This window comes from Podarcis vaucheri (genome assembly GCF_965113315.1).
Source record: "Podarcis vaucheri genome assembly, chromosome: 2".
In the NCBI taxonomy this organism is placed as follows: Eukaryota; Metazoa; Chordata; class Lepidosauria; order Squamata; family Lacertidae; genus Podarcis; species Podarcis vaucheri.
Window position 1 is genome coordinate 88334433 of NC_138760.1, and position 18047 is coordinate 88352479.

An 18047-nucleotide genomic window follows, 5' to 3' on the forward strand; every position below is an offset into this window, starting at 1 on the left:
GATCAAACCTATCCATTCTTAAGGAAATCAGCCCTGAGTGCTCACTGGAAGGACAGATCGTGAAGCTGAGGCTCCAATACTTTGGCCACCTCATGAGAAGAGAAGACTCCCTGGAAAAGACCCTGATGTTGGGAAAGATTGAGGGCAGAAGGAGAAGGGGACGACAGAGGACGAGATGGTTGGACAGTGTTCTCGAAACTACCAACATGAATTTGACAAAACTGTGGGAGTCAGTGGAAGACAGGAGTGCCTGGCGTGCTCTGGTCCATGGGGTCACGAAGAGTCGGACACGACTAAACGACTAAAGAACAACGTATGTAGCAGTGCAGCCTAAAGTAGATATTGAAAGATTGCAAAAGGATGAAGCCTTTCTGCTATCTATTACAAATGCTGGGGGGCTTCTACAAACAGAGAATTGGTCCTAGAGTAGTGTCTGAAGGTACTTGAGGCTACCACCTTGCTAAAGCTGAGCAGGTTTGACTCTGATTAGTTCCTGAATGGATGACCATCTGGGAACCACATGTACACTACACTGGGTTCCATGATTGAAGAGCAGCTGAATATAAATGTGAGAAAATAAAATAAGCAAACACATCAAGTTCTGAAGCAGACTTTGGGTTCATGGTAAGACTGGGTGAACTGAAGTTTTTTGAAAACAATCCACTTAAAAAATAGACACAGCACATCATTCAGTTAGAAACAGACAACCGCATAAGCTAAAACTGTCAAATACTGAAAGGATTACTGGGGAACAATGCACTAAAAATATACTCACATTGTAGTCAGCTTCAGGAAGTTTAATACCAGGGAATAAATCACTTGTAATGCCCATAAACAGAGGTATGTCATGTGACAAAAACTTAGGTTCATTTACATCTTTGATTGATCGAAGGAGCTGAACAAAGGAAGAGAAACAGCAGCAGAGTTGGAAAGAAATAATGTTCTAGTTTATATCACAAATATTAATCTGCTCAGCAATAAAAACAAAGTTCCATCAACCCACTGTGTCTCCTACGAGTATTTTTCTTTCAAGCTGAATCCTAACATGAATAAAAACTTGTCTCCAAGGAAGAGAAATTAGCTGGGGTGAGGGAGGATAGGGCAGTGCTGGATCTACATATCTAGTTATAGGAAGGCAAAAGTCTTTACTGCTACTCTCCTCTCTTGCATGTTCATGTCTGCCTCTTGCTGCCACTGGCACCACCAAGAGAAGAATGCCTACACACAATTCCTTCTCTTGGTGGCAGTGCCAGCACGGGAAAGTCACAAAGTGGAATGTTTGTTTCCCCCTTCATGGTCTATGCAGGCTTCCTTCTCCTGGTGGCAGAAGTGACAGCACAACAAAGGAGAGCATTCTTTCCCTTCATCTCCCTCTGTCGCAGCAGCTTCTCACCTTCTTCTTCCTGGGGAGAGCAAGGAGGTGGGGCTTTCTATAGCCACCCCCTTCTAATAAATGGAACTTCTGCTCATTAGAAGAGATGTGTGGACTGTAGCCAGCCACAGCACATCGTCATCAGGGAGGAAAGAGGCATGTGCATGCTCAGTGACTCCTTTTATTCTGGCCAGGTTCCACTTATTTGAAGAGTTGTCTACCCAACGAGACACTGCTTTGCTGCCCCCTAACCTGCCACCTGGGGCATGTGCCTCCACTTGCTCCCCCATATTGATACAGGCCCGGGAAAGGGAAACATTACTCATTCCTATAATGGGTATGGCAAACCACTTCTATGATTTCTAGACCGAAAGGGCTTTGTAAGTGTTAGTTATGCTGATTCAGTATGCCTAACACTTGCAATCCATCTGAGGATTTTGCTGATCTCTATGTTGATCATAGCTAGCTTAAGCAGCCTGGGAGAACACTATAGGTGACAAAGCAAACATTGTTCAAAGCCACATAAAGAAACACTTGTGCTTTTCCAAGGAGTACCTTTCTCCCCCACTTGCTACTGGTATTACAGTTGCTGGGGGAAGTCCTTACATGTATAATTTTGGGGTACTCTGAGGGTCTGGTATATGAAAACATATGCCACAATGTAACTGTCAGTCTTTAAGGACACACAAGACTCCTTGTAGTATTTCTAGTACAGTGGTGCCCCGCAAGACGAACGCCTCGGAAGACGAAAAACTCGCTAGACGAAGGAGTTTTTCGTTTTCTTAGCCGCTTCGCAAGACGCATTTCCCTAAGGGCTTGCTTCGCAAAACGAAGCTTGCCCCGCAAGCTCCGGGGATAGCGGGGAAGCGCAGCGCGTCTTCCCTGCTGTCCCCGGACCTCTTTTGAAGCAAGGGGCGGTGGGGAGAATATCGCTTCTCCCCGTTGCCAGCCCCGCAATGTCCGGGGACAGAGGGGAAGGCGCGCGCACCTTCCCCTCTCTCCCCGACCCCTTTTGAACCAAGGGGCGGCAACGGGGAGAAGCGATCTTCTCCCCTCCGCCCCTTGCTTCAAAAGAGGGGACAGAGGGGAAGGCGCGCGCATGCCTTCCCCTCTGTCCCTGGAGATTGAGGGGCAGGCAACGGGTAGAAGCAATCTTCTCCCTGCCGCCCCTTGCTTTATACAGGTCCGGGGACAGAGGGGAAGGCGTGCGGCGCTTCCCCTCTGTCCCTGGACGGTCTCCATAGGAACGCATTGATTGATTTTCAATGCATTCCTATGGGAAACCGTGCTTCGCAAGACGAAAAACTCGCAAGAAGAAAAAACTTGCGGAACGAATTAATTTCGTCTTGCGAGGCACCACTGTACAGTCATACCTTGGAAGTCAAACAGAATCCATTCTGGAAGTCTGTTTGACTTCCAAAACATTAAAAAACCAAAGCGTGGCTTTTGAATGGCTGCAGGAAGCTCCTGCAGCCAATTGGAAGATGCGGAAGCCCTACCAATTTTGTGATGAATTATAAATAGTATTCAAAAACTGGTCACTTCCGAGTTTTGATCTTTTGGGAGCCAAAACGTTTGAGAACTAGGCTGTTTGAAAACCAAGGTACGTCTGTACTGTTCTTGACTTTATTTATAATTCATCACAAAAAAAATATTCATTTAAATTGTGTGGGGAACATCAGACCCAGGGGCTGAATGTGGCCCCTGGGACTCTCCTCAGGCTCCTCCCTCTCCTCATTTTGCACCTCTCACTGGTCATACAGGAGTCCATTGTGTACTGACATCACTGAACTGAACTGCTTTAGACCACTGAACTACAAAGACATCTGCTAGCTGATCTTCTAAATTTCATACATGGAAAAATTACACCAATGTTACTGGAATGGGATAAAACAGCAAGATACTAAAATGCTCTAAGTCCATTTGAGAACTAATGACTATTTCTAAAGTCAAGTTAATAATGTGCCACTTACCAGTATATCTTCATTTTCAAAAGGGAATTTCAGTTTTAGATTGCCAGCAGCTATCAGCACTGCTTTGACTGCACGCATACCATAGTCATAATGGAACTGAGATGAAAGCTGTTCCGAGCACAATCTGTAGGTCATTACTATTTTCACAGATAAAGGTTTAGCATTCAGAAACCCATATGAATAGAGAGAGATTTCAGCAATGAGAGCATAGTTAGGAACCATCATGGCAACAGTTCGGAAGAGGACCTAAAAGGCACATCAAAGAAAGTATGATTGTTAAAAAATTCAAAAATCGAAAAATAAAATATATGAACAAATTGGGGAGGGGGGGAGAAAGTATGGCAGTTCTGCCCCCCTCCAAGGCTATATTTTTTCAGTGGCACTAGTATGCTTATTTATACATTTCTCTTTCACTTCAACAACAAAAAACACCTCCACAAACGTTTAATGAATTTTCATACAATTGTTCTGGAAACTTTATCTCATAGCTGCTAAGCACCCTCTTATTAAAGAAGAAAGGACTTGCCATCCAAGCTGAACCATACAAAAAAACCTACTGAGCTGTTTTTTCCAAGAATATCCAGAGCAAGAAAGCTACTATTTGACCACCACTTATATGCCATACATAGGGAGCAAGCCAAACTCAAAATCCGCTGAGATGAGCAGAGTTTGGAATAGGCAGGTCTGTGGCTCAGCTGGGGCTACACTGACTAAAATCCCTCATCCCAGCTCAGAGATATGCCAGAGTATCTCAGTTCTTCATCCTGGCCCAACTGGGACTCAGCCAGCTCAGTCATGAGAAGGGGACATTCTGGAGGAGTGGTGGAGCTTGGCAGGAACATGGGGTAGGGATAGGTTTGCTCCTATTCAAAACTAATTCAGCTCAGTCACATGACCAGCAGATGTTACACTTGAAAAAGGGTGGTGTAAGACAAACTCTTATTTTATAGGCTCCCCCACCCCCCACCCTGCTCACTTTGCCTTAGGACAGCTCAGCCAGCAGTAGTCTCACTCGTGAAAGGAGTCTAGAAGTACAGTGGTGCCTCACAAGACAAAAAGAATCCGTTCTGTGATTCTCTTCGTCTAGCGGTTTTTTCGTCTTGCGAAGCAAGCCCATTGACGGATTAGCGGATTAGCGCTATTAGCGGCTTTTAGCGGCTTATCAGCTTATCGGATCAGCTGATAAGCGGCTTAGCGGCTTAGAAAAAGGGGGGGAGGAAAAAAAACCCCGCAGGAACTCGCAAGACATTTTCGTCTTGCGAAGCAAGCCCATAGGAGATTTGTTTTGCGAAGCACCTCCAAAACGGAAAACTCTTTCGTCTAGCGAGTTTTCCGTCTTGCGAGGCATTCGTCTTGCGGGGCACCACTGTATGCATAGATCATAAAACAATTTTTAGAGAAATCATGCTTTTAAAAGCAGTATCTGAAATGACTCTCAGTTAACATGGTTTTTCTTTCACTATTTTACCTTGAGATTGTCCGGCAGTTCGGAGCGCCCTGCATAACCTGGATTCATAGTAATCGCAACAAAGCAGTTGGGGTTCAGCTTCAGTTCAGTCCCTTCGAAATTAAACGTCTCCAGCTTCAGCTGTATAGCCCTCTGGATGCAAAGGATCTGCTGAGCCACTACAGACAGGACTTCCAACTCAATGCGATTGAATTCATCAAAGCAGGCCCAAGCACCTGAAGAGGCCAACCCCTTGAAAAACTAGAAACAAAATGGTAAGCCCGGCATTATGTAACTAAGCAATAGTTCCAAAATATAAAAAGGAGTATTGTGATGCTTTGGGAATATTTATTTACTACTATTCTTACAGCCTCATCAAATCTAGCTGTATTAGGCAAATGAAAAAATTGGGGTGCCTCTATATAATTGTTGCTTGCTTAGACTGTGTACAGGAAATGATTTCTGTGGAGAAGCAGGAATTATTTCCCTGTTACAGCTATCATGGCAGTAGTCCTCCTGATCAACTACTGGTAACTTAATAAATACATAAATACCAGAGAGGCAGTGATGGAAGTGAAGTCTGTTCTCTTCATGTTTCCTAACTCCCAGTTACAGCTATTTAACCAACCCCATAAGAGCTGATGAAGTAGTGAAACCAATTAAATCAGATCAAAAGCACTCTTATGAGAAACTGTACTTTAACTTATAAGGGCTGTATGAGTTCATGTGTGGCTGTGGGCTGTTCAAACACTAAAAATAATTTTGCAAGAACATTTTAAAATCAGTTCCAAAGCTGGCAGTACATTACTTGCCTCAGAATCTGTTTAAAAAGTGCCCAAGCGAATCACATCAAATGCGTATTCTTTGATTGCAGCAGCATTAATTATGTTCCTGGATACTGCTTCAATTGCAATTTTTAAAAGACCTGCAGAACTTGTTTGGTTTGGACACATTAGCAACCTCTGTCTTGTCAAACTATCCTGACTCCTCAAAGTTTAAAAGCACAGTGTATTGATGAAGTACAGTTGTACCTTGGAAATTGAACAGAATCTGTTCCAGAAGTCTGTTTGACTTCCAAAATGTTTGACTTTCAAAATGCAACTTCTGATTGGTTGCAGGAAACTGCTGCAGCCAATTGGAAGCCACAGAAGCCCTGTTGGAAGTTTGGCTTCCAAAAGAACGTTTGAAAACTGGAACACTCACTTCTGGTTTTTGATCAGTCGGGATCCGGAACGTTCAACTCCCAAGGTGTTTGGGGGCCGAGGTACGACTGTACTTAAAGAGACAGATCCTCTGCAAGTTTACTCAGACTCCCAAGTTAAGTTTGCATAGCACTGCAGCTTAAGTATCAGGATGGATGACCTCCTTGACAACGTACTTAGTAGTTGTTGATATATGTAACTTCCAGGAATAGAGAAGGCTTTCCTGGGTTGGCCAACCCATGAGGCAAGATGAGGGGACCACCTTAAGCAGCAGGATCCACAGGAGTAGCAGATTATGGCCTCCAAGGAACACACAGCCCTCTGCATTACGGTATTTTAATATTTTGTTGGAAGCCGCCCAGAGTGGCTGGGGAAGCCCGGCCAGATGGGCAGGGTATAAATATAATAATAATAATAATAATAATAATAATAATAATAATAATAATAATAATAATAATTACAGCAGCCTCTTGGTGAACAGGAGGCACTGCTGGTCTCCTCTCACCCCTAGGGATGAAATGGTGGGGGCTGCCCTCTGGGGTGTCCTGGGCTTTGCACCTGATTCAGAGTGGGCCCTTTTCCCCTCGCGAAGGCCTTTGATTCAACTGATAGTTGTGAAGTTAACTGTACAGTTCTGTGAACAATTGGATTGTGTGACCAAGGTATGTGTTATTGTTTTTAAATGTTTTTGTTAAAGTTGAGCATCTACTGAAAATGAAAAACTGTGCCACCTTTAAAAACTGGAAATCAGACAATAAAAGATTGGTTCAATTTACCTTCCCCATGGCTAGGTAATCAAGGCCATCAGAACAGTTGAAGACAACACATTGCACGGCAAGAGCTTTAGCCAAATCTTTGGTGGTCTCTGTTTTACCTGTCCCAGCTGGGCCCTCTGGAGCACCACCAAGATTTAAATAAAATGCTCCAATCTAAGAATAAGAAAAGTTCATGAAAATATTTCAGAAGTCACATAATGTTTGGATACAAAAAGAACCTACATCAAGTTGTATATGGCAGAGATGAAATATTGTAGAAAACATGTACCCTCCCCCTTATTTTCTTACACATTGCCTTGCATACTTTGTCACTGCATTCTCACCTCCCACCAAATTCTTCTTTTCTTTCGTTTTTGCTCTCTCTCTCCCTAAACCATTATTCATTCATCTATTTATCCCAGGTTTCTGTTGTTCCACTTGGGAAAATACACCTACACAAATTCTAATGCAAGCATACACATCAATCGTATCTATTTCTCCATCCATTTTTCTATTTCCATTCTTCATTCCTAACGTCAACTTTATCATATTTTCTTCAACTTTTTCATAGGGCTAATGAAATAGCCTGCAACAGCACAGGTGTTACTTTCTTTGATTCACTGATCAATTTAAAAAGACATTTTCTGCTGCATTACTAAGAGATCTGCAATCTAGAACAAAAGGATCTATATTTGCCTTGTCTCACAATTTTATTTACACCTAATCAGAATCAGTTTTAAATTTTAAACTATGTTTCCAGTAAAGAGAACATTAATGCTTTAGTCCCATTGAATTTAATAGAGTCAAGAGTGCTTCCCTTATTGTCAGAGAGTTTAATACAGTAGTTCTGAGAACCTCAACAAGACAAAATCTCTATAAGCTACTGTCATAAACATAGGTGGAGAATATGCCTCATTGTAGCCAATTCAGATTTATAAGAATTCTTATTAGCAATTTAATATTAAAAAGCATACCAGAGTGCGGTAACATCTGTCTGTAAGAGGAGTGATGACAAGTCGAGGAGAGTTGCCAAGGTATTCATATGCATATTTTACATTGCAATTGATGATGCGCACCCGGACGTTCTCATACTCCCAGTAATACCGTAACTGAGCAAGCCACTGAAAATCTGTTTCGTGCGACACACCTGAAATAATACAACCATGGGAAATGTCTTAGGCTCTACTCCTCAGCATACCATGGAAAGGAAGTAGGAAGGGGAAACAGAATGTTTTGAAGTTGCAGCTGTCAGCTCCAATTTTTCTTTCATCTTAAACAGTGCTTTTTTCTGGGGGTATGCAGGGGTACGCATACCCCTAAACATTTTGTGAATCTTTGTACTTTTGTCCATTTACTGTATTTATTTCCCCCGATTTGAACTATAAAATGGTGATTTTCTTGAGTCAAAATGAGAGTACCCCTAAACATTTTTTTAGAAAAAAAGCACTGGTGTTAAAGCAATGGGTATACAGTGGAACCTTGCGTTATGTATCGTCCTCCTTACAAACGCTTCGGGTAACAAGCTCCGCTAACCAAGAAGTAGATGCTCCTAGTAGCAAACTTTGCCCTTGGATGCGAGTGGAAGTCGTGCGCTGACAGAGCAGCAGCAGAAGGCCCCATTAGCGAAAGTGCGCCTCAGGTTAAGAATAGACCTCGGAACGAATTAAGTTCGTAACCGGAGGTACCACTGTATGTCTTAAAATAATAAAATCAGTATTTTAACATTGAGAATATTAGTTTAAAAAGCAATGATTTCCCGGAACAACAGAGAAATATCAGGCAATGTATTAATATTCTCATTTATTCTATGACAAACAAGAACAAGCTATTAGGTTACATACCACTTTCAATCATTTCCATGACGACATCTCTAGCGTGCACATCAATAGTAACCAAAGCACCCAGTGTGGTCCTTGTTTGTTTAGACAACTTCCCTCTTACCAGCTCCACAATATCATTTAACTGAAACTGAAGGTTAGCGTAATAATTCTTTAAGCCCTGCAGAATGAAAATGGATTTTGATAAATTCTATCTGCCACAAACAACTACCAAGAGGAAGCTTAGTGGTCTCTCTATATTATTATCCTGTGATTTATTTATTCAAAAGCTCATTAGTGATTGCTATACCAATTTTTAATATAGATGCCCCAGTCAGGTAGATCTGGCTTGCATAACACATTCCCATTCATATTTACTGTTCTTTTGCTATTAAGTTATGTATTTTGTGTTTTTATGTTGTAAACCACCCTATGATCTTCTGATGAAGGGCAGTATAGAATGAATGAATAAATAAATAAATAATCAGCACATATTGTTCTGTGAGCAGGAACATGGTCTCTGCACCAAAATGGGTGCAGCTCTTGGAAGCAGAAGAAGCCAGTGTGTGTGTGTGTCTAAAGCTCCTGTACTAAAAAGACAATTGCTGGATTGGGATGCTGGTATTTAACATTACGAAAGTATTTATGTCATTGGGAGTTCATAGGGTAAAATGAACAACAGCTTCTCATATATACTAGAGTGAAATTTCTCAGAAGACAATTTTCAGTGAAAAATCCTCAGGCTTTTTTTCTCCTGAAATTTTCTTCACAAATAGGGTGAAACATTTTAAGAGCTCATTTGTGCACATTCAGTATCTGACATTTATCTGTCCCTCCAAATATTTAGTTGCATTTTACCTGCCTGAGTATTAGGATTCATTTTTTTAAAAAATAATTTTTATTAACCGACCAATCAAATCAAATCACATCACATAAATTCCAAATTACAAAGCCAAATTTTAAATTTTGTTGAGGGGACCCATATTTCAAGTTCCGAAGGGGGATTCCGATCATCTTCTTGCTACTGCGTTAATGTCCAAATCAGTCCAAATAAAGTTCATAATTCTATCCAGTCTTATCTTGCTGTTTCCACATCTCATCTTGTTCGTATATTTTTTCTCTTTTTTCTTTATGATCTCTTCTGATAATCTTCTTAAGCAGATAAACACCAATTACAATCCTGTGTGAATTTTTCCATTCGTTCAATCCTCAAACCAAGATGGTTTCCATATATCATCGCTTTCATAAATAACATCGCTCTTTCCATTCGCTTCCTCCTAATTATTCCTTTTGAAGTTCTTGCAGCTAGAGGCGCGGATCAGAGACAGCGTCCAGGAGCCCCGAAATCCACAGGAGGGCATTCTGCCTAGTGCCCCCATCCCCACAAATTCGGGGGTGGTATAGGGCACAGCAGGCAAGGGCAGCCCCCCCACAACCTTGGGGGGGGGGTAGGGAGGCTATTTACTCCCATCACAGCCTCCTAATTACCTCGTGTGGGTCGGAGAGATGTTATTGTCAGCCATCTTCCGATGCGCCCCTAGTGGCCCCTTGAGTATTAGGATTCATTTTTAATTGTTGTGTTCAGTTTTACTTCAAGGGAAAAGGTGGAAAATTGACATGAAATATTTATTTTATGAAATTATATCAAGCATTATTAATTCAAAGAGGCTGGTGACAATTCCATAAACATCTAAATCAAATATGGTTCAGTGTGAACAAAGTACCAAAATAAAGCCAGGAAACATTAAAAGGAAACATTAAAAGGTCCCCGCTGCACCAAGGATTCCCTGCCCGAGCTGCTTCAGGTCGTGGCGGATGTTCTCCTGGAGACACCTAGCCTGGTCGTCCTAGGGGATTTTAACATCCATGCCGACACGACCTTACAAGGGGCCACTCGGGACTTCGTGGAAAGCATGGCCTCCATGGGGCTGTCCCTGAATAAGTCTGGCCCAACCCATAGCCGTGGACATGCCTTGGACCTGGTGTTTACCTCTATGGATGTTGGTGATCTGACACTAAGTAAAAGTGAAACAAAAGAAGTGCCATGGTCAGATCACTTCCTGGTGCAACTGGACTTCTCTGCGACCCATCCCCTCTGCAGGGAGGTGGGACCAATTCGGATGGTCCACCCCCGCCACTTAATGGATCCAAATGGTTTCCAGAGAGTGGTAGGGGGTGCTTTATCCCATGTTGATGGCCTTTCAGCTGATTCCCTGGTGGCCCACTGGAATGTGGAGTTAACCAGGGCTATTGACTGTTTGGCTCCGAAGCGCCCTCTCCGATTGCATGGAGCCCGGACAGCCCCGTGGTTTTCCACGGATCTGAGGGCAATGAAACAATCGTTGAGACGGCTAGAGCGCCGGTGGCGGATAACTCATTCCGAATCTGACCGGACACAGGTTAGAGCTCAACGTCGAACCTACCAAGTGGCGATAGCGACGGCAAAGAAGAATTTCTTCACCGCCTCTATTGCATCTGCAGAAAACAGCAGCAGGAGACTTTTTCAGGTGGTTCACAATTTAGCAGAACCACCTGCAACATCGGGGCCCAGTACGGGCCACATGTTCTCCTGCAATGATTTTGCAAAGTTTTTTGCAGATAAAATCGCCCAGATTCGGGAAGAAGTAGACTCCACCATGGGAGCAGGGCCGGGGCGGGAGAGTGCTAGAGTTCTGTCTAGTCAAGTTGAGTGGGATCAATTCCAATCTGTTACCTCCGAGGATGTGGACAGGCTGCTTGGACGAGTGAAACCAACCACCTGTCTCCTGGATCCTTGCCCATCCTGGCTTATAAAAGCTAGCCGGGAAGGACTGGGCGATGGGCTTCGTGGGGTGGTGAATGCTTCCCTCCGTGAGGGAGCCTTCCCAGACCCGCTGAAAGAGGCGGTTATTAAACCGCTTCTTAAAAAACCATCTTTAGATGCGGCCACGATGGCCAACTATCGCCCAGTCTCAAATCTTCCATTCCTGGGCAAGGTGATTGAGCGAGCGGTTGCCGAACAACTCCAGGCACGCCTGGAAGAAGCGGACCATTTGGATCCCTTCCAGTCGGGATTCAGGCCTCATCATGGGACTGAAACTGCCTTGGTCGCACTGGTTGATGATCTCCGGTGGGCTAGGGATAAAGGTGAGAGCTGTTTCCTAGTTCTGCTGGATCTCTCAGCGGTGTTTGATACCATCGACCATAGCATCCTTCTGGACCGTCTTGAGGGGCTGGGAGCTGGGGGCACTGTTATACAGTGGTTCCGCTCCTTTCTCCTGGGCAGTGTTCAGAAAGTGGTGGTGGGGGATGAGTGTTCAGACCCCTGGGCTCTCACTTGTGGGGTGCCTCAGGGTTCTGTCCTCTCCCCCATGCTTTTCAACATCTACATGCGGCCACTGGGAGAGATCATCAGGAGGTTTGGGCTGGGTGTTCATCAGTATGCGGATGATACCCAGCTCTACCTCTCTTTTAAATCAGAACCAGTGAAGGCGGTGAAGGTCCTGTGTGAGTGTCTGGAGGTGGTTGGAGGATGGATGGCGGCTAACAGATTGAGGTTGAATCCTGACAAGACAGAAGTACTGTTTTTGGGGGACAGGAGGCGGGCAGGTGTGGAGGATTCCCTATCCTGAATGGGGTAACTGTGCCCCTGAAGGACCAGGTGCGCAGCCTGGAAGTCATTTTGGACTCACAGCTGTCCATGGAGGCACAGGTCAAATCTGTGTCCAGGGCAGCTGTTTACCAGCTCCATCTGGTACGTAGGCTGAGACCCTATCTGCCTGCGGACTGTCTCGCCAGAGTGGTGCATGCTCTGGTTATCTCCCGCTTGGACTACTGCAATGCACTCTACGTGGGGCTACCTTTGAAGGTGACTCAGAAACTACAACTAATCCAGAATGCGGCAGCTAGACTGGTGACTGGGAGCGGCCGCCGAGACCATATAACACCGGTCTTGAAAGACCTGCACTGGCTCCCAGTACGTTTCCGAGCACAATTCAAAGTGTTGGTGCTGACCTTTAAAGCCCTAAACGGCCTCGGTCCAGTATACCTGAAGGAGCGTCTCCACCCCCATCAGTCTGCCCGGACGCTGAGGTCCAGCGCCGAGGGCCTTCTGGCGGTTCCCTCATTGCGAGAAGCAAAGCTACAGGGAACCAGGCAGAGGGCCTTCTCGGTAGTGGCGCCCGCCCTGTGGAACGCCCTTCCAGCAGATGTCAAAGCGATAAACAACTACCTGACATTCAGGAGACATCTTAAGGCAGCCCTGTTCAGGGAAGTTTTTAATGTGTGATATTTCATTGTATTTTTGGTTTTTATGGAAGCCGCCCAGAGTGGCTGGGGAGGCCGAGCCAGATGGGCGGGGTATAAATAATAAATTATTATTATTATAAAAGCTTTGTGCAGTCACCATACCTCTGGGCCACTAGCTATGGCTTCGTGTACTTCACTTGTCCAGAACATCTGTGAGACACAAATAACTACTTGACCAGGCCATTCTCTCACCCAATCTTTTCTTTCTGTTTCTGGATATGCCTGGGAAAAGTAAAAGACATTGCCCAACAGGATCACTACTAACCACTGAAACTATTACACTGAATCATTTATACAACCTATTATGAAATCATAGTTGTTGTTACTGGCATCCATCAGTCTCAGGAGGAGGAGTGTGTCTCTGCGGGTGAAGTCAAATTGTTATGAAATCACTCAGTGCTCACTCCCTTATAAAAAGTATAGTGTTTATGTCTGGGTCTCTCGCCAACATCTTCCATATGAACCAGTGAAAAAAAGTCATTCATTAGTCTCCCCCTCCTCCTTCTATAATGCGTTTGCATCACAGATTTCCACAGATTAAAAACAGGTAACTGTGTCCAGCATTGTAAAATATTTGTATCTAGGTTGTCTTTTAGATCAGTGATAGGGAAGGGTTCATTGAACCCGTCTGAAGGGAGTGTCTCAGGGGCACTAGCAGTATCATGAAGAGGACTGGGCAGTGTCCACTGGAGAAAATAAAGTTCCCCAGATGTTGCCAAACTACAGCTCCCATCATTTCTGACTCTTGGTCATACTGAATTGGAGAGATGGGAGAGTTATGAGTCCAACAACACTTGGAGGGCCACACTTCCCCACCCCATTTTAAATAAATGTAATACAGTGGAACCTTGTGTTACGGACGGGATCTGTTCTGGAGGCCTGTCCGTAAGACGGAACTGGCGCAAGCTGAAGCACCGTGTCTGCGCACGCATATGGCACAATTTAGCGCTTCTGCGCATGCACAAGCGGTGAAACCCGGAAGTAACCCATTCTGGTACTTCCATGTTGTCGCAGGACGCAGCACAAAACACGTAACCTGAAGCGGACACAATATGAGGTATGACTGTATATCAGAAAAATCCCCCCCCCCTTTTAGTTCTCATTTACATTTTACTAAGAAAGAATTCAATGTATTAGTTGCTATAACAATCCAGTTTTATATGTTGGATGACAGTAAGTGGAACAATATAGAGCTAAGTCCTCACAGATACAAAATTCTCATTGACTTCATTGTTCCATTATGATTTTTGTGTGTGTGTGCAATTCTGCGTCTAGTAACTTCAGTTTTTACTTGCTTAAATAGCAAGAAGAAAAAAGAATAGGATTCTAAAAACAGAACAGAACTAGCCTGAAATCAAATAAACGAAATGCATGCATGTTTGGCAAGATCAGATTCTATATATTTAACGGAAAACATACCAGTCTTGATCTTGTAATGACATCATGTATACTTTTCAGCATGATATCTTCCACTTGTATTAGCCACTTCTCCACAGCACCTCGAGCTTCAGAAGTTGAGATTGTTGAAATAAACTCCACCCGTTCACCTTCAGTGCTGAACATTGACTTAATGTCCAGATTGGAAAGAAATTCCAGTTTAGAAATGCCCTCAAAACACTTTTTCAAGTGAGGCTGGACTCTGAGAGGGTCTTTGGTCTCTGACAGGATCTCCAACATTTCATCATTAGACAAGAAGAAAAAGCTGCAAAGAAAGTACAAATGCATTAAGTTTCTATGACTGCATGTATTTGTTTGGAATCAAATACTAATTGAGAATAATAAATATTTATTCTAGCTTAATGACAATCAACACACAGCATACCGAGGGAAAAAGAGACGCTTTTTCTCAAGATATGCATTCAGTCCTCTCATTATTTTGTCCAGAAGTTCATTACAGTTCTGAAGCTTTTCCAATAAGCCTGTCAATGAAGTAGCAGCAAGAACCTAAAAAACAACAGGTTATTTAATAAGCACACCTTTCCAGTGGAGAATAAAATTGTAATACAAACAAAATATCAATCCATTGGTCATATAAAAAGACATTGTTTTCTCTTCCGCCCTGCATCCATTGCCTGCAGTGCTGTTTCCTTTTTGCTGCAGCCCACACCATTGTGGGGAATGTGAACTGGGTGGGGAAGACCCCCAGCATACTGCAGATTGGGGAGAAATGAAGACAGTGAGTACTGATTGTATTTGCCCACCTGATCTCTGCCCCTGTTTGTAGATGGACCCACTAACTCTCATCCACAACTTTTGTCATTTTTAAAAATCTAATTATTAGTCTCAAGTATACTGATGTTTTTAGTTACAGTCTACATTTTCTTTGAATTTGTAAATATGGTTGGGATACAGAGAGCCTTGAGGGCAGTGCTATTTTTCTAGGTGCAGGAACTCATCATGAATGTCTCCCAATGGCCCCCTCCTGAGGTGCCGGAACTGAATTCCAGCAAGTTGCCCCTGAAAAAAGTGCTGTTTGAGGGTATGTGTAAGATCTTCTGTGTGCTAACAAGGTCAGCCTTGATTTTAATTCTGACTGCTATTTTGTATTCTCTGGCAGATACGACCTTTGTGGTGGGCACAATGGCTACGAAAAGAAAGAAGAAGAACCTGAAATGTTCTTGTGCATAGTTTAAGAACTTGTGGTTTGTTTCACCTGCTAACTACAGGCTCATCATTACTACTTCACCTTTGGGTCTTTGGCACAGTATTTCATAATGTCTTTCCAGTATCTATCCACCGTCTGGAACTGACGTCCCTCCTCTGGCATCTGTTGCATGATGTCCTCTGAAGAAAATATTGGTTCTAAGTAAAGCCACTGAGCCTGTACTTTCAACCACTCATCGATAGTCTCTTGAATCCTAATCAAGCGATCTTCCCATTCCTTAAAAAACACAGTATAGTTATTTGCGTAAGACATCCATGGCATGTAAAGCAAAAGACAAAAATAAAAGGCATGAAAATAAAACAACTTCTATATATACACAGTGGTACCTTGGTTTTCGAACGTCTCCATTGATTGTTTCAGTTTTCGAACACCGTAAACCCGGAAATAAATGCTTTGGTTTTTGAACGCACCTCGGAAGCTGAACATGCCACACAACTTCTGTATTTTTAGTTTTCGAACATTTCGCAACTCAAACCGTCTTCTAGAACGGGAGCCAAAACATTCGACTTGCAAGTCCCTTATTCTTTAATTTTGGGGACAATCTGAGCTACTACTTCTGACCTCTTAACCATGGCTGAGAAAAAAGCCACTCTCTTCCTGCTTGCACAAAAAAATTCCCCAGACTTCACCAGCCAGCTTTAATCATGGTTAATGTTTACAGCAGGACAGACATGAACCATGGTTAATGCTTACCAGAGTTTCAGTTTCATCTGAACTAACCAACAGGTTTAGATGTAGGGTTATATTTTAGTTGCAGTGATTTAAACACATGAATGACACAATGTTTTGCTTCTTATAATTGAATTGTAAACTTCTTGGGGTCTGATGAGATACAAACAAATCTGAAAATAAATTTATTAGGTTTTTTTAAAAGTTTCAATAGAAATTGCTAGCTTCCTTCAAGAGCCTCAAAAGTGTACTGTATATGTAAACACACTTTACAAAGGAAGTGAATAAAAAGAAGCTGTATAAATAAAAGTTTACAAATACCTTCATTTGTTTTTCAAAAGGCTTTATGAACGGTGATCCCCTCATTGTTTGGGTTTTTATAATCTGGTCATCCAGAATAGTCTGAATTTCATCGACTGCGCAGAGAATATTAACACCAGTCTCACGGTATAAGCTTATTTGGAAGGAAATTGAATCCCAGGTATCCATCATAGTGTGCATTGCTTTCTCTAATGAGAATTCCTACATCATAGGGAAATAAATGGTGTTATTATTATTATTCATTTCAGACAGATTCTTATGTATGAAATTTCATCATATCTGATATCCTTCAAACGTTTGAAGACACATCTTTTTAGAATGGACATTAAATGGCCTTCTTATAATTGGTGTTTAAATTGGGATATCAGATAATGAAGCTACTGTCCAATAGTTTTATTGTTCAAATGCAATGGGTTTTTTAAGATATATGAAATATTATATTAGAACCATAAAATTGTATAGCAGGAAGGGACTCTGAGGATCTTCTAGTCCAAGCCTCTGCAGTGCAGGAATATGCAGCTGTCCCTTATGGGGATTGAACCTGCAACCTTGGCATCATCAGCACCACGCTCTAACTAACCGAGCTATCCAGGCTGGGTAGTTATACAGTGGTGCCTCGCAAGACGAAAAGAATCCATTCCGCGAGTCTCTTCATCTTGCGGTTTTTTCGTCTTGCGAAGCAAGCCCATTAGCGGATTAGCGCTATTAGCGGCTTAGCGGATCAGCTGATAAGCAGCTTAGCGGATCAACTGTTAAGCGGCTTAGCGGATCAGCTGATAAGCGGTTTAGCGGATCAGCTATTAAGCGCCTTAGCGGCTTAGCGGATCAGCTGTTAAGCGGCTTAGGGGATCAGCTGATAAGCGGCTTAGGGGATCAGCTGATAAGCGGCTTAGTGGCTTAGGATCAGCTGATAAGCGGCTTAGCGGCTTGGGGAAAAGGGGGGGAGGAAAAAAACCCCGCAGGAACTCGCAAGACATTTTCGTCTTGCGAAGCAAGCCCATAGGAAATTCGTTTTGCGAAGCACCTCCAAAACGGAAAACCCTTTCGTCTAGCGGGTTTTCCGTCTTGCGAGGCATTCGTCTTGCGGGGCACCACTGTATTAACTCAATTGTTAAATTAACAATTTTGACAGTTTTATGGACTGCACATCACTTTCTGAAGCAACTGTCCTAAGAAGCAGAATAGAAGTCTTTTAAATAAACAATAAATCATCTGTGCTGGGGCAGAAAAGTTTATGCTTGTTCTTACCTTGCTTGCTCCCATACTTATAGTTTCAAATTTCTCTAGGAAAGGGGTCAAGTTCTGCTTTAAAACCTTTCTTAGGGTAGTTCCAGAATCTGGAGTTAAATCATAGCCAACAATTTCTGACATCTGTTTCCAGTGACGAGCCCTTATGCCTGGGTTACAAAGGATAGTCACCAAAGGGATATTTTCCTGGTTGAGAAAAAAAAATATTGCGAAACAACTGTCGCCGTTGTAACTAAAATCACTTGGAAATTATGTTTTATTCATCTAAAATCTTTAATTCTAGAATTGTAA

At 43.0% G+C, this 18047-nt stretch overlaps 1 protein-coding gene across 2 annotated transcripts in view; it reads right to left on the reverse strand.

Annotated features, from left to right (window-relative positions):
• Positions 1-18047, reverse strand: part of DNAH12 (dynein axonemal heavy chain 12) — a 107459-nt gene that overhangs the window by 63475 nt on the left and 25937 nt on the right. For both annotated transcript variants that reach the window (XM_082209107.1, XM_082209106.1), the window contains exons 18-29: positions 17757-17942; positions 16509-16709; positions 15540-15734; positions 14676-14797; positions 14273-14555; positions 12956-13075; positions 8591-8747; positions 7724-7896; positions 6771-6923; positions 4814-5053; positions 3346-3591; positions 776-895 (exon numbers count right to left, since the gene is read on the reverse strand). In XM_082209107.1, coding sequence (XP_082065233.1) covers positions 776-895; positions 3346-3591; positions 4814-5053; positions 6771-6923; positions 7724-7896; positions 8591-8747; positions 12956-13075; positions 14273-14555; positions 14676-14797; positions 15540-15734; positions 16509-16709; positions 17757-17942 — 2196 coding nt within the window. The remainder of the gene's footprint in view (positions 1-775; positions 896-3345; positions 3592-4813; positions 5054-6770; positions 6924-7723; positions 7897-8590; positions 8748-12955; positions 13076-14272; positions 14556-14675; positions 14798-15539; positions 15735-16508; positions 16710-17756; positions 17943-18047) is intronic.